The following is a 17,668-nucleotide window of genomic DNA, read 5'->3' on the forward strand; positions in this document are numbered from 1 at the left end:
GTGTTTGTCACATTTGTCATTTGCACACTGATGAAGGCCGGATGGCTGAAAACGTTTTGTGCCCTTTAACAACTTGAAAATAAAAACAACGATATTCCGAGTGCGGTCCCTACCTCCTTTTTTTGCAACATAATGAAAACCAGTCATATCTTTCAAAACGTAATGTAACGTTATACGAAGACAAAAAACACATAGCATTCTGGCAACAAGGTCACATAGTAATGCATTACTTGGATTAGTAACTATAATTACTGTTTTGGAAATTGTAAAGCCTTACTTTACTCGTTACTGGGAAAGTAATTCAATTACAGTAATGTGTTACTACCGTAAGTAATGCGTTACTAAGTTGACAGCAACAGATTCCAAATCCAAATACCACACTTGAAGTTACTAGACCTTTGATCAGCTCCTTGTAAATTAAATAATGAGGGAATAACACACACCTGGCCATGGAACAGCTGAGTCCAATAACTTTGTCCCATAAAGTATGCACTTAAAGCACATCTTGTTGTGTCATTGTTTCATTTCAAATCCATTGTGGTGGTGTGAGGAATTATGAATATTGTGTTGATGTACTCCAAGTGTGTGTGTGTGTGTGTGTGTGTGTGTGTGTGTGTGTGTGTGTGTGTGTGGTGTGTGTGTGTGTGTGTGTGTGTGTGTAGCTGATCAGGAAATAAGATAATCGATTTTTCAGCCCGCTTCTATAGCGTGCATAAGTACACATATACTATCGACAATCTAGCGTCTATTTGAAAACGATTCATAAATAGGCCGGAAAATGACAACGTGTTTTGTGTATTACAGTAAAGCGTGATTCCTGCAGAGTCTTTTTTTTTCTGAAAGTTTAAAAAAAACGAGCGTTGAGGGCGGTCAGGTGGCGTAGCGGAGATTGCGTTCGTCACAAACACCGGAGACGCTGGATTCGCATGTTCAAATCCAGCTCACAGCTCCGGTGTTGTCACCAGCTTGGCTGGCCGTTCACACTAATACAATTGGCTGTATTAGAGGGTTGGAAAGCTGGCGGGGTAAGTCCGGGTCATTGTAAACAGCGACTCCTACAGTTCGGTCGGGGCGCCTGCTCAGCGCGGATAGGATCTAAGGGGGGTAGTGTGATCCTTCTACACGTTACACCCTCTCAGTGAGAGTCCACGCTGCCAGATGAAAAGAAGCGGTTGATTGGCTAGACGTGTGTCGGAGGAAGCACGTGATAACCTCCACTCTCCCAGACCGACTGTGGGGGGTAAGTGCGCAGCGACCAGGAAGGGGATTGGGAATTGGCATAACGACTAACATTGGGATGGGAGGAAATCTGAGGAAAAAGGAGGGGGGAAAAGATAAAAAAAAAAAAAAAACGTTTTCGTGTGTGCGTGTGTGTGTTTTTTTTTTTCTTCTTTTTTTTCAGGCCCGGGTGGGGCTACCAGAGGTGACTCTGGGTCTCCTGCCAGCTGCAGGAGGTACCCAACGTCTGCCCAGACTGATTGGTGTCCCAGCTGCCTTACAACTCATTACCACAGGTAGGACACAGATGTTCAGCTAGCCTAGTTCTATAGCTGCTCCATAACCTCTTAACTCATTGACTGCCATGCTGTTTTCCCATCTTTACTCCTTGGCCGCAGCGTTATTGACCATTTTCACAATGTTTGCGGACCCATCGTATATTCTATATTATAGCTATGGAGAGTGGCTCATTTGACAAGCACTATTTATAGTCCAACACTGATAAACCAGTTCATTTCTACATACTTTCTTTTGTGCGCTATTCCACGCTAAACATCGCCCCTTTTCAAAATAATCCAGTCTTTTTTTCTAGATCGCGAGATATGACGTGTTATATGCATATACGCAAATCGTTCGGGTTGCTCGCCTGAAACCTATATTTTTTCCAAATCAAAGGTATATACTAGGCATGTCCGATATTATTGGCCTACCGATATTATCGGCCGATATCGGCATTCAAATGTGATATCGGAAAATATCGGTATCGGTTTTCAAAAAACATTTCTATAACCTTTATTTACCCAGGCAAGCAAGTAAGAACAAATTCTGATTTTATTTATTGTCAAAAGTATGCATAATGTTGTGTTAATTCCACAACAAGAGATATGTAATGTTAATTACCTGAAGTTATAAAAAAAATTGGGGGGGGGGGGGGGGGGGGGGCCCTGCATATATCGGTATCGGTTGATATCGGTTGATATCGGTATCGGAAATTAAGAGTTGGACAATATCGGTATATCGGTAAAAAAGCCAATATCGAGCATCCCTAGTATATACCATATAGATGTATCTTCACAAAGTCATCAAGGGGGGATGGGGGGGGTCATTTTACGAAGCTGCGATCCTTACCAAAAGCATGTTTTAGGTTCGGTAAAATAGAGCTAAAATAGACCTTACTCCAAAATGAATAAGCCCAGTAGTTCCATCGCGATCGTCATTACCGGTGTGCATTGGGCCTGGCTAGAATAAGGAAAACAATAGGTTTCAGGCGAGCAAATCCGCGACAGATGGCTGTGTACTGCTTCACTTTGAGGGGGAGGGGATTCCTGCAGCCAGAGGCACAGAGGCACTGATAAGGCTTTCACACCGGCCAGGCTCCGTGCTGGAGCCGGTTCCCGAACGTAATTTTCGCACCGGCCGGCGCGTTCAGACCGGGATTAATTGGTTTAGAACGTGACAAATCGGTGCTCAGCTGGCACTGAAAAATTGTTGTTTTTTCCTCGTGAACCGTGACATCATCAGTGGGCGTGTCATATTCTAGGCTGTGAAGATGAGTAAACGGGGGAAAGTAGAGAGTTGGCATTGCACTCAACCGATCCATTCAACAGGAAGCGATTTGCGACTGATCTCAAAACGAGATCAGATTCAAATGTATTGTTATGATACAGCACAAGTACAATACACCATCCAACCAGAGTGGATAAAGAAAGGCTCCAGAAATGAATATGCGTAGGGAAAGGCTTAGCGAGTCAGCGCGCGAGCGCACACACAAAAGAATACACGCACACACACGCTGTATACGTTTGAAATTAATCGTTCCAGCAAAGTAGGCTTCTATTATTGGCATGACTTGTTTTAATGGGTATCATAATAATAATAATAATGCAGGACCTCTTTTTAGGGGGTCTTTAATCGACATGCAACGAACTGGACATGCAATTGGAGCGGCACACACACACCGGGATACACACACACACACACACACACACATTGTCTTTCCTCAGTCGCCGATGCGATAGAGTCTCTGCGCCTAACCCATCCCGTCGTCCTTCCCCCCATGGGCAGCTGGGAGCAGATAGGGCGTCAACGTGAGCCGCGCCCCGGGGACCAATCCAAGTGCTCCTGTCCGTCTTCGTCAAGGACGCCACAGCGTTAGCGATCTGTTGTTGTGCATGTTTTTCCATTGGGTTTATCTTATCAGGGGGGAAACCCTTGCGAGCACAGGGAGAACATGCAAACTCCACACAGAAAGGCCTGGGAGATACCCCACCTGGGTACCTGGCATCATGGAAACCTGGTCCCCAAGCGGGAATCGAACCCTGGACCTTCTTGCTGTGAGGCGACAGTGTTAACCACTACACCACCGTGCCGCATAGTAGTAAGTCCTACTGTAGAACATGACATATTAGCATGACATTTGATTTATTAATGCTAATACTGGACGACAAGCGCAATTGACACTTGAAAAGTGTAAATGATGGATTAGTAAGTAGCAGTTCACGACGGACCGTTTAGCTCAACGGGTTAGTGCGCTGCCTGTGGATCATATGGTCCCAGGTTCAAATCTCTTGGTTAAATTCTTTTTTGTAACGTTAATTCATTTATCCACTCTGGTTGATAAGATAAGATATTCCTTTAGAGAGACTTCCGGTTTGCGACGTTCTGGTGAGCAGCCACATGAAAGAGCTCCCGGTCATTGAATATCAAAAAAAGGAAGTAAAACAATTCAAAGCGAAATAAAAAGTGACAATTCAAGGATATAAGAGGGGAGGAAGGAGGAACACGAGAAAAGCGAGAGAAAAGCGACCCCAGAAGAAGTACAAATGAGGGCGCAAGAGATGATTCAGGAGATGATTCAGGCTGTCATGACGCAGTGGGAAGCTAGCATGCAGGCTACCATCCAAGCTAACATCCAAGCTGGAATGCAGATGGCCCAGGACATATGGGCTAGCACACGGGCTATGGAGTTAGCTAACCAAGCTATCCAAGCTAGCACGCAGAACATCCAGAGCGACATCGATGGACTCTGGGCTAACGTGGCGTTGGACCACGGCGAGGCCTGGCCGGAGAAGGAGCTGCAAGCTAACATGGAAGCTGGCACGATGAATATGACTCAGCAAGTGATACAAGCTAGCGGGACGTTGGACCGCAGCGAGGCCTGGCTGGAGAAGGAGCTGCAAGCTAACATGGAAGTTAAAAACACGGTGAATACGACGCAGCAAGGGATACAAGCTAACGTGGCGTTGGACCGCAGCGAGGCCTGGCTGGAGAAGGAGCTGCAAGCTAACATGGAAGTTAACACGATGAATACGACGCAGCAAGGGATACAAGCTAACGTGGTGTTGGACCGCAGTGAGGCCTGGCTGGAGAAGGAGCTGCAAGCTAACATGGAAGTTAACACAATGAATACGACGCAGCAAGGGATACAAGCTAACGTGGTGTTGGACCGCAGCAGGGCCTGGCTGGAGAAGGAGCTGCAAGCTAACATGAAAGTTAACACGATGAATATGACGCAGCAAGTGATACAAGCTGGTTCGGGAGAGGTGAAACAGACGGCCCCCAGGGGAGGGACGGGGAGACGCTGGATACAACCGGACCACCCGCACACGAGATGCAGGCGCGGAGGTCGCCCGGGCCGGCCAAGATGCGAACACGGAGGCCACACACACCAACCGAGATCCGAGCACAGAGATCAACCGGACCAGCCAGAACTTGAATAACGAGGTTTCACACACCAAGCAGGACTCGAGCACTGAGGTCATACACACCGACCAAGATTCAATACCTATGCATATAATGTGATAGTGAATGGAGGTTATGGTTCGAGACACACTGCAGATAACACACAGACCACTGGGAATACAGACAAGGTAAACGCATTAGTTGGGGAGGTTGGGACTTGATTCGGGACATATAATACAAATAACACATACTAACTAGACTAAACGGTAGACACTAGCACACATGACACACAAATAAGATGACAGGGAACATGGGGAATCACATTCGGAGACCGGACCGGGAGCTCTGGAAATGTACTAACATATGAAAGATAAAAATTCAAATAAAATGTTGGACAATAATAGGGACATTGGAGAATCGCCATTGGGGATATCTACATCGTTATAGGAGGGGCCCTCTCCAGGAGAGCCTTACCCCTCCAACCCGCCAACGGGGGTTAAACGGGGTTAAAAAGAATTACCTGGGAAGTGCCAATTGTCTTTAGTCTTCTTTTATATTATTTTCTTCTGAGTTATGTTAGAATAGCAGTTGCTTTAAATGTGCACATGGACAAATATGAAGGACAAGAATTCAAAATGTTGGACATGAAGAGAGGCTTGGAGAATCTCCTTTGGGGGGTATCTCCGTCTCTGGGGGGGGGGGGGCTTCTCCAGTGGGAGGGCTGATCCCCCCCCCCCCCCCAAACCGCCAACCGGGGAAAGAGTGCTAACCATATAACCATTTATGTTCACTTCATTTTTTCTTATTGTGTTGTTAGTTTCATTTTTCATAAATATATGTGGTGATGTCGGTGACATGGGAGGTACAGAGGTGGGCAGGCTGGGTTCAGTGGGGTGGAGGTGTCGGGGGGAGGGGCCATCATTCCGGCGGTTCGACCCGGGGGAGGGGGGGGCTTGCGTGTTGTGGGATTTGTGTGGGGTTTCCTGGGGCCCTCGGCCGCCGTGGCCTGGGCGGTCTGGTCACCGGGCCGGGGGGGCACCGGGCTTGGGGGCGCGGGGGGTCGGGGGATCATTGAGGCGTGGTGCTTTGGCCTTCTGCGGGGGCCTGGCGGTCCGGCGGGGGCAGGTGGGAGCTCTGGGTGCTCGGCTCCGCGCATGGTGGACCAGGATATGGGGGTGTTCTGTTTCTCGGGGAGGAGGGCGGGAGGGAGGGGTTTCTCTCAGGGGGATCAGAGCGGCTGGGCTTTGCCCGGCGGGGTCCTGTGTGTTGGGGGGTCGGTGGGTTGTTGCACTCGTCAACGAAATATCTTACTGACTAACTAAACTATAGTTGGTTGAAAAACAACACAAAGCGAGTTATTCTTACTCTTGAGATACATTTTAAAACAAACCCATGGAAAAGTTAAATATATAACCATTTAATTTCCATGTGTTAGTAGTGTCCAGTTATCCTGTTTGTTTAACTACTTAACCTCTTAACCTCTTAAGCCTGAGCGTTCCGGGACCGGTACGAGATTGACCGGTATCAAGTCATAAATCCATTATTTTTTTTTACATTTTATTATTATTTTTTATGTAGCCAAGAGTAAAGACCCTAACCCAGTCAAAACAGCAGTCAACGTGTATATTTTCAGCACTACGTTTGTTTACCAATGATTTTAACTGTTATTAGTGAAATATGAGTTTATAGAAAGCTCAGGGTATCGTGTCGGAAAAAGGCGCATATAGAACCGAGGATTTGGCGCAACCTAACTTGAGTGTAGTATTTTGAGAGAAGAGACCCAGGGCTTTCGATGGGCTTTAAATTTCAGAAAACGACACTCCCTGTCAGTCATCTGACTTCTAGCTGACTTTTTTCTTTCTCTTATTTTTCGGGATAATATCCCACAAACCTGAAGGTTATTGCCATAAAACAGAACGCAGTTAGTTGCTCTACTTTTCTGTGAACGTCTAGCAGACATATGAGTTGTCATGTAGTTAAATTAACAAATGCATTACTTTTCTTGTTTTTATTCAAAATCAAACTTTGTGAAATGTTCGTGAGACAGTCACTAGTTACTAATTTAAATGTTCTGTGCAATATAATAACATTTTCACATATATTTTTTCATAATTTTCTTATCTTTGACACTAAGGACTCCAAAAAGGCCATGTCACGTCAACCACCCATTTATAGAGATGAAGCCATATTTCTGGAGATAGTGTTTACCCCACCTATGTGTATGTAGTTTATGCTGCTGGCCAGCAGGGGTCAGCATTTATCTGACTGATGTCCTGCCTATCCACCAATGACACCAAATTCTGTCATCCATGCCTGCAGTGACCATTCTATTTGAGTTTAATTCCACCAGTGGTTATTAGTCCCATTCTCTTCTACACTGAACGGCAGGGGCGGACTGGCAACAAAAAGCAGCCTGGGAATTTGCGGTCAAGCGCCCCCCATTTGTCCGAAATAACATATCAAATTGAAATGCATCAAGCTAATCAATCAATTAATCAATCAAAAAATCATCAAATAACAAAACACAATCCACTAATTTACCTTTGTATCAAGTTAATATGCAAAACAATGGGTCTCATTTTCAAATGTTTTTCTTTCATATATTTGTGAGTACAGAACATAATCTATCCTCCAATTACTTTTAAACTCTGTTGTGCAGTGGCACTGGTTGGTCATCTCACACACACCTGTTTCCATACTAGTCCCTGCAAAGGCTTCTCCCTCCTCCAACCTTTCCCTGTCTTTTTCTGCCTCAGGTTCACCTGCTTGTTTAAATTGCATTAAGACAGGCATTAAGACAACATAATTTGGACAGTTGGTTGACATGTGCATTAAATATAATTTAGCATTAATTAAATTCATGATGAATAGTCCATCTGAACATACTATGCACTAGTTTCAAGTTTCAAGTTTCTTTAATAGTTGTCATACAGAAGTACAGAATACTTTTATACAAAATGCTTCTTACTGTTACGCTCCAGAGACTGTGCTAGACAAGATAAGTATCAAATAACATAGTATAGCATGTAAATTAGAAGTAGAATGACACTATGGTGTTATGCCCTAATTCACTTTACACAATGGCACTCAATATTGCACCTGTAGTTTCTTCTATGATGCTGGTTCCTGCAAAGGCCTCTCCCTCCTCCATCCTTTCCCTTTCTTTTTCTGACTCAGGTTCACCTGTGTGTTTAAATTGCATTAAAAACAGACATCATTTGGACTGTTGGTTGCCAACTATTTAAATATGATAGGACTTAGCAACATATTTAGCATTCATTGTAACTAGCACTAGCAGGCAAAACAATATTGCTAAATGATTTAGTTGAAGTTAAAGAATAGCAAAGTTACAGTAACTTGTTGATGGATCAGAATACTGGGAGAAAGATATTCATAATAATAATGACTTTTATTTATAACGCGCATTTCTGACTCCAAGGGGATCAATATTCTTTCTTTCTTTCTTTCTTTCTTTCTTTCTTTCTTTCTTTCTTTCTTTCTTTCTTTCTTTCTTTCTTTCTTTCTTTCTTTCTTTCTTTCTTTCTTTCTTTCTTTCTTTCTTTCTTTCTTTCTTTCTTTCTTTTAATTTCATCCATAGGCCGCCACGTGACAGCAGCGGAAGCTCTGAAGCTGGGGATAGTGGACCAGGTGGTGGACGGCCACACCGTGGAGCAGGCTGTGGAGTTTGCACAGAGCGTTGCAGGTAAAAGTCTCCTTAACGTTGCCTTAACCTCCTTAAGCCCGAGCGTTCCAGGACCGGTACGAGATTGATATCAAGCCATAAATCCATCTCTACAGAATGTGTATATTTTCAGCACTACGTTTGTTTACCAATGATTTTAAGTGTTATTAGCGAAATATGAGTTTAGAAATATCTCTGTGCATTGCATCGGAAACCAGAAGATTAGACTCGAGGACATGACACCGTCATGTTATCGTTGTAGTCTTAAGAAAGAGGAGACCCAGGGCTTTTGATGGACATCGAAATTTCATAAAACTACACTACCCAGCTCACCAGCTGCAGCCATTTGACGTGAAAGAAATATATTGACACGAAAATCGTGATTATATCTCAAGGGTCGAACAAACCTGAACGTTATTGCCATAAAATACAACGTATATTGTTTCTTTACCCTTCTGTGAACGTCTAGAGAGAAAAAACGCATTGCAATCCGGTAAAAGATGGCGGAGCTATGGACATTATACAAAAGTAACTTACAGTAGATTTCATTCACAATCTTTACTGCCCTGTAAAAAGATTTTAGATAGAGAAAAGTGGGAGATGGGGGTGTTCCAGCACCTAGTTGTCATGATCTCATGATGAATCTTTAAGTGAGAATCCTTTCAGTTTGGTAATCTAGAGTCACAGGAAGCAGGAAAAGACAGGGAGGTAATCTGGAGTCAGAGGAAGCAGGAGAACGCAGCAGACAGAAACTACACCACACCCAACAGATTAATGTTTCATAGCTCTGTCAGATGTGCTCAGATGTCTTCAGTACTTCCGCTGTATTATTCAGAAGGGGAGGAAAAAAGGCACAAACATTGTTAGAATATTAAATAATCATGTGGCCGCAAGTACATCAGGATAGCCCTACACATTTGGGTTACACATCAAGTTTATCCAGTGTGCATATTGGTTGCTAAGGGATACCAGTGGCCCTGGAGTTCAGGAGAAATAACCATTTAAATCTGCAGAAAGGGGAACGCTTTGGTCGGATAACCATAGCTAAAATTGTATACAGGAATAGGAAAATAGCGTTGGTAGCGGTATATGCCCCAAATTTGTACAAAGCTAACTTCTACACTACACTTACCAGAACAATGTTAAACCTTCCTGAATACTCATTTATAATTGGTGCGGATTTTAATGCCATTTGGGATCCTGGGATGGATAAATCTTATCCCACCTTTTCCAACGACCAGAAAAATTCATCTAATGCGTTAAAGGATTGGTCTAAGAATACAGGTGTAAATGATCTATGGCGATCACTCAACCCTACGACCCGAAAGTACTCTTGGCGATCTGCAAGACATAACACACTTTCCAGAATAGATTATGTTTTTGCATCCCCGAGACTATTTGATAACTATGACGTGGAAATGGTACCCAATGCAATCAGATCACTGTTATTTACTCCTAAAAGGATCATTTGGTATACTGTCATCCCGAGCCCCAAGATGGCGATTTAACTCGATATTGTTGAAAAACAAGGAATTCATTACACAATTCAAAGAAGCTCTTTCTGTATTCCTACTGGAGAATGCGAAATCGGTACAGGACCCCAGAATATTATGGATGTCGGTAAAGGGATTGATCAAGGATTTTACCGGGTACTTTTCCTCCAAAATACGCAAGAATCGTTGCTCAAAACTGGCAGAGCTGGAAACGCTTTACTCTACGTTATTTTCCTCTTTACAATACAACTACTCGGTTCGACTGGAAACTCAAATTAATGTATTAAAAAAAGAGATTAATGCCATTTATAAACAACAATCTGAAGTACAAATACGTAGCACAAGACAACAGCATTACTTTCATGGTTCTAAACCAAGTCACCTACTAGCTATGCGGTTAAGAGTCAACGCAACATTTTCAGATATAACTACCATTAAAGCACAGCAAGGACTTGTTACAGACCCTAAAAAAATCAATGAGACATTCAAAGAGTTCTACTCCAACTTGTATAAATCAGAAACGACCTTCGATCAAAACAAAATGGACACATCTTAATCAAATTAATCTCCCTAAACTATCAGAGGTTGACGCTAAACAGTTAGAAACACCCATCACACTAGATGAACTTAGGGAGGCCATATCTGAAATGCAAAGTGGTAGGGCTCCTGGAAGAGACGGTATCCCACCAGAAATGTACCTCTCATGTTGGGATATAATTGGACCCCTATTACTTAATATGATTTTATATTCAATCAAGGAGGGGAACTTCCATAAGAACGACAATATTGCACTCATAACAGTCCTCCTTAAAAAAGACAAATACCCCACCGATTGCGGTAGTTATAGACCCTTAAGCCTCCTCGGAACCGATATCAAGCTGTACTCCAAGGTATTAGCCATCAGACTTCAAAAGCATATGACGTCTTTAGTTCATCCGGATCAGACTGGCTTCATAAGAGGCCGCTTGATCACGGATAATATAAGACGGTTATTACATGTGCTAGATGCCAGCAAGGATGACACCACACCTAAGGCGATGCTGTCCCTGGATGCGATGAAAGCTTTTGATAGGTTGGAATGGTCTTATCTATGGGCAGTATTAGAAAGGATGGGGTTAGGAAAAGGATTCATTGATATGATTAAAGTATTATACAAAGACCCATCGGCCATGATTACAACAGGTATAATCACCTCCGAAATCTTTCCGGTATCACGCTCTTCTAGACAGGGTTGCCCTCTTAGCCCCGGACTATTCGCTTTATCATTAGAGCCTTTAGCACAATATATAAGACAATCCCAATCCATAGAACCAATCGCAATCAGGGGCACACAACATCAAATTAGTTTATATGCGGACGACGTAATACTGTTCATGCAAAACCCTAACACCTCAATGCCTCATCTTCTCAAGTTGATTGATGACTTTGGCAATCTATCGGGATTTAGGATAAATTGGCCAAAGTCGGCTTTCCTTCCACTTAATGCCCCTGCAAAAAATATACTCCTTCCAGAAGAAATACCAATGGTCAAACACTTCAGATGTTTAGGAGTTGAAGTATTCCCTACTATAAGCCAAACGGTGAAGTACAACTACATAAAAATCCAAGATAAGATCAAATACGACTTTGACAGGTGGTCCAAACTTAAAAACTCAGTACAGGCACGGGTATCAATAGTTAAGATGGATGTCCTACCTAGAATCAACTTCATTAGCTCAATGCTGCCGTTACCCCCTCTGGAAAAAATTACACTCTACCGCATATAAATCTATTTGGAATAACAAACCTCCATGTATAAAAATATCCACCGCACAGAGAAACAAAGCCGACGGAGGTATGGCATTTCCAGATTTTTACCACTATTTTAAGGCGTACACTTTAAGACCACTGACAACCTGGATTGATTCCCAAGCATCTGTATCCTGGAGAAACTTAGAAGTAAATATAGTAGCACCACATAGACTGCAGGACATAGTATACATCAAATTATCAATTAAGCAATGCGAATTGAAATTTGGCCCCATTATTACTCATGCGATCCGGATATGGCGTGAAACACAAAAAAAATATTCTAACCCACATAAATGGCATAGTCATACTCCCCTATTCAATAACAATGCACTCCTGATTGGAAAACGACCTATAAGATACCCTAAATGGGAAAAGCAGGGCATACACACATTAGGAGATGTTTTCAACAAACAGGGTTTTTGTAGATATAAAGACATACATAAAAAATGTAATCTCACCAGTTCCACACATTATTTTTACGCACAGTTATTGGTATGTTTGAAGGCTCATGGAGTCCCATTAAGGATACCAATTGAACACCACAGATATCACAAATTCTTCTATGAAAGAGAGACATCAAGAGGTTTTGTATCAGATTTTTATCATCAATTACTAACGTCCTCGTATGGAATCCTCCCCCTAGACCTAGTCTGGAGGAGGGATATACCAGACCTGGAAATAAATTTTGATTGGCAAGAAGTCTGGGCAAACGTTCGAATTGCGTCACGTAACCCGGACCATCAACAAATTAATCTTAACTATATTCATAGGACATACCTGACTCCTATAAGATTGAACAGAATGGGACTTAAACAAGACTCCAGATGCTCCTTATGTACTGTACAAATGGGGATGAGGGTACATTTATGCACATGTACTGGGATTGCCCACCAGTTAAGATATTCTGGAAAGAAGTGTCCCAGCAATTATCAAATTTCTTAATTCTGAATATACCTGTACACCCCTCTGTATTGCTGTTGAATGATGTTTTTGAGTTTGCAGTCCCTATACAGCTAAAGAGATTCGTTTTATCTGGTATCACAGCGGCTAAAAAGCTGATAGCATCACGATGGTTTCAACCGGAAAAAATGTGTCGGAAGGTTTGGGTTCTTACATATCTCGATGTGATTTATCAAGAAATATCTACAGCAAGAATTGTAGGTGTCAGTGAAACCAAAATTGCAATGTGGTTAGAAGTGGTGGAGAGAATAAAAGCTAGCATATGAATTGTAGTGCCTGGTTAGGAGCGAATGATAATGGATGGATTATCCAAGTGGGGGTCCGGGGGGGGGGGGAGCGAGCGAGAGCATATGTATGTAGGGTATTAGATAGCAAGTATTAGGTGTATATCTCGTATACTACATTTATTTAAATGGTGATTTCATTGGATGTGTACTGTTAATTAATGCTTGTATATCTAATTTTATGTTATGTTTAAAAAAGAAAAAAAAAAGAAAAAGGGAACGCTTTCAGACTAGCTACATAGCAAAAAAACTGTGAGGAGAGAGAAGGTCGATAGAAACACAATGGCTGAACAATGCTGAAGGCATTGTTCATTGTCCTCTCAATAAGGCAGCCATGTACCATCTGAACCGTTCCTCCTGTGAAGAAGATGAAACTATTCTTCACTACGCACACTTATTATTCTATCCCCCTGGTGAACTCACACGAGGCACACGCCATCCTCTTTGTTGTGTGTGTGTGTGTGTGTGTGTGTGTGTGTGTGTGTGCGTGTGTGTGTGTGTGTGTGTGGTGGAGCAACAGAGCATCCAGGGAACATGTATGATGCTCAGATTAGCATAAACCGAGCGCTCATTTTCAAAGAGCTTTTGATTTTTAGATTTTTTTTTTTTGCTTGAAATTAATAGAATGTGTCCTTGTCGTGAGGTAATTGGAACATGGTTCTGTGCTTAGGTGATGAGGCGTACTACACTACAGGTGATGAGGCATACTACACTACAGGTGATGAGGCATACTACACTACAGGTGATGAGGCATACTACACTACAGGTGATGAGGCGTACTACAGTACAGGTGATGAGGCGTACTACACTACAGGTGATGAGGCATACTACACTACAGGTGATGAGGCATACTACACTACAGGTGATGAGGCATACTACACTACAGGTGATGAGGCGTACTACAGTACAGGTGATGAGGCGTACTACACTACAGGTGATGAGGCGTACTACACTACAGGTGATGAGGCGTACTACAGTACAGGTGATGAGGCGTACTACAGTACAGGTGATGAGGCGTACTACACTACAGGTTATGAGGCGTACTACAGTACAGGTGATGAGGCGTACTACAGTACAGGTGATGAGGCGTACTATACTACAGGTGATGAGGCGTACTACACTACAGGTGATGAGGCGTACTACACTACATGTGATGAGGCGTACTACACTACATGTGATGAGGCGTACTACACTACAGGTGATGAGGCGTACTACAGTACTAGACTACAGGTGATGAGGCGTACTACAGGTGATGAAGCGTACTACAGTACTAGACTACAGGTGATGAGGCGTACTACAGTACTATACTACAGGTGATGATGCGTACTACAGTACATGTGATGAGGCGTACTACAGTACTAGACTACAGGTGATGAGGCGTACTACAGTACTACACTACATGTGATGAGGCGTACTACAGTACTAGACTACAGGTGATGAGGCGTACTACAAGTACTACAGTACTAGACTCCGGTCAATGGTCTCTAACTACACACCCTCAAGACCCCTACGCTCTGCATCTTCTGGCCGCCTCAGACCTACTCCTATCCAAGCTCCGGGAGGGTCATCAAAGAGAAGTCGCCTATTCTCAGTCCTTGCCCCACAATGGTGGAATGAACTACCCACCCCAGTTAGGACAGCCGAATCACGTCAAATCTTTCGCCGTCGACTAAAGACGCACTTCTTCAACCATTATCTGAATTAAAAAAAAAAAAAAATAAAAAATAAAAAAAAATCTAACCCTAACTAACCGTACTGTCATGCACTTGTCCTAATAAACTAACCTACACTGTAGCACTCAACACTTTGATGAACATTGTTGCTCAGCTGATAGAGTTGTGCCCTTCCTGATGGCTTGTCGTACAGAACTTGTAAGTCGCTTTGGATAAAAGCGTCAGCTAAATGACTAAATGTAAATGTAAATGTAGACTACAGGTGATGAGGCGTACTACAGTACTAGACTACAGGTGATGAGGCGTACTACAGTACTAGACTACAGGTGATGAGGCGTACTACAGTACTAGACTACATGTGATGAGGCGTACTACAGTACTAGACTACAGGTGATGAGGCGTACTACGGTACTAGACTACAGGTGATGAGGCGTACTACAGTACTAGACTACAGGTGATGAGGCGTACTACAGTACTAGACTACAGGTGATGAGGCGTACTACAGTACTAGACTACAGGTGATGAAGCGTCCTACAGTACTAGACTACAGGTGATGAGGCGTACTACAGTACTAGACTACATGTGATGAGGCGTACTACAGTACTAGACTACAGGTGATGAGGCGTACTACAGTACAGGTGATGAGGCGTACTACAGTACAGGTGATGAGGCGTACTATACTACAGGTGATGAGGCGTACTACAGTACAGGTGATGAGGCGTACTACAGTACAGGTGATGAGGCGTACTACAGTACAGGTGATGAGGCGTACTAGACTACAGGTGATGAGGCGTACTACAGTACAGGTGATGAGGCGTACTACAGTACAGGTGATGAGGCGTACTATACTACAGGTGATGAGGCGTACTACACTACAGGTGATGAGGCATACTACACTACAGGTGATGAGGCGTACTACACTACATGTGATGAGGCGTACTACACTACAGGTGATGAGGCGTACTACAGTACTAGACTACAGGTGATGAGGCGTACTACAGTACTAGACTACAGGCGATGAAGCGTACTACAGTACTAGACTACAGGTGATGAGGCGTACTACAGTACTAGACTACAGGTGATGATGCGTACTACAGTACATGTGATGAGGCGTACTACAGTACTAGACTACAGGTGATGAGGCGTACTACAGTACTACACTACATGTGATGCGGCGTACTACAGTACTAGACTACAGGTGATGAGGCGTACTACAAGTACTACAGTACTAGACTACAGGTGATGAGGCGTACTACAGTACTAGACTACAGGTGATGAGGCGTACTACAGTACTAGACTACAGGTGATGAGGCGTACTACAGTACTAGACTACATGTGATGAGGCGTACTACAGTACTAGACTACAGGTGATGAGGCGTACTACAGTACTAGACTACAGGTGATGAGGCGTACTACAGTACTAGACTACAGGTGATGAGGCGTACTACAGTACTAGACTACAGGTGATGAGGCGTACTACAGTACTAGACTACAGGTGATGAAGCGTACTACAGTACTAGACTACAGGTGATGAGGCGTACTACAGTACTAGACTACAGGTGATGAGGCGTACTACAGTACTAGACTACAGGTGATGATGCGTACTACAGTACTACAGTACATGTGATGAGGCGTACTACAGTACTAGACTACAGGTGATGAGGCGTACTACAGTACTAGACTACAGGTGATGTGGCGTACTACAGTACTAGACTACAGGTGATGAGGCGTACTACAGTACTAGACTACAGGTGATGAGGCGTACTACAGTACTAGACTACAGGTGATGAGGCGTACTACAGTACATGTGATGAGGCGTACTACAGTACTACACTACATGTGATGAGGCGTACTACAGTACTAGACTACAGGTGATGATGCGTACTACAGTACTAGACTACAGGTGATGAGGCGTACTACAGTACTAGACTACAGGTGATGAGGCGTACTACAGTACTAGACTACAGGTGATGAGGCGTACTACAGTACTAGACTACAGGTGATGAGGCGTACTACAGTACTAGACTACAGGTGATGAGGCGTACTACAGTACTAGACTACAGGTGATGAGGCGTACTACAGTACTAGACTACAGGTGATGATGCGTACTACAGTACTAGACTACAGGTGATGAGGCGTACTACAGTACTAGACTACAGGTGATGAGGCGTACTACAGTACTAGACTACAGGTGATGATGCGTACTACAGTACTAGACTACAGGTGATGAGGCGTACTACACTACAGGTGATGAGGCGTACTACACTACAGGTTATGAGGCGTACTACACTACAGGTGATGAGGCGTACTACAGTACTAGACTACAGGTGATGAGGCGTACTACAGTACTAGACTACAGGTGATGAAGCGTCCTACAGTACTAGACTACAGGTGATGAGGCGTACTACAGTACTAGACTACAGGTGATGAGGCGTACTACAGTACTAGACTACAGGTGATGAGGCGTACTACAGTACTAGACTACAGGTGATGAGGCGTACTACAGTACTAGACTACAGGTGATGAGGCGTACTACAGTACTACACTACATGTGATGAGGCGTACTACAGTACTAGACTACAGGTGATGAGGCGTACTACAGTACTAGACTACAGGTGATGAGGCGTACTACAGTACTAGACTACAGGTGATGAGGCGTACTACAGTACTAGACTACAGGTGATGAGGCGTACTACAGTACATGTGATGAGGCGTACTACAGTACTACACTACATGTGATGAGGCGTACTACAGTACTAGACTACAGGTGATGAGGCGTACTACAGTACTAGACTACAGGTGATGAGGCGTACTACAGTACTAGACTACAGGTGATGAGGCGTACTACAGTACTAGACTACAGGTGATGAGGCGTACTACAGTACT

At 43.5% G+C, this 17,668-nt stretch overlaps 1 protein-coding gene across 3 annotated transcripts in view; it reads left to right on the plus strand.

Annotated features, from left to right (window-relative positions):
* The window catches only part of ehhadh (enoyl-CoA, hydratase/3-hydroxyacyl CoA dehydrogenase), an 83,274-nt gene that overhangs the window by 45,269 nt on the left and 20,337 nt on the right, over positions 1-17,668 (plus strand). For 2 of the 3 annotated variants that reach the window (XM_084314566.1, XM_084314568.1), the window contains 2 exons: positions 1,403-1,514; positions 8,498-8,602. In XM_084314566.1, coding sequence (XP_084170692.1) covers positions 1,403-1,514; positions 8,498-8,602 — 217 coding nt within the window. The remainder of the gene's footprint in view (positions 1-1,402; positions 1,515-8,497; positions 8,603-17,668) is intronic. The other variant, XM_084314567.1, reaches the window with a different exon arrangement.

Source organism: Notolepis coatsorum (genome assembly GCF_963971535.1).
Source record: "Notolepis coatsorum genome assembly, chromosome: 5".
In the NCBI taxonomy this organism is placed as follows: domain Eukaryota; kingdom Metazoa; phylum Chordata; class Actinopteri; order Aulopiformes; family Paralepididae; genus Notolepis; species Notolepis coatsorum.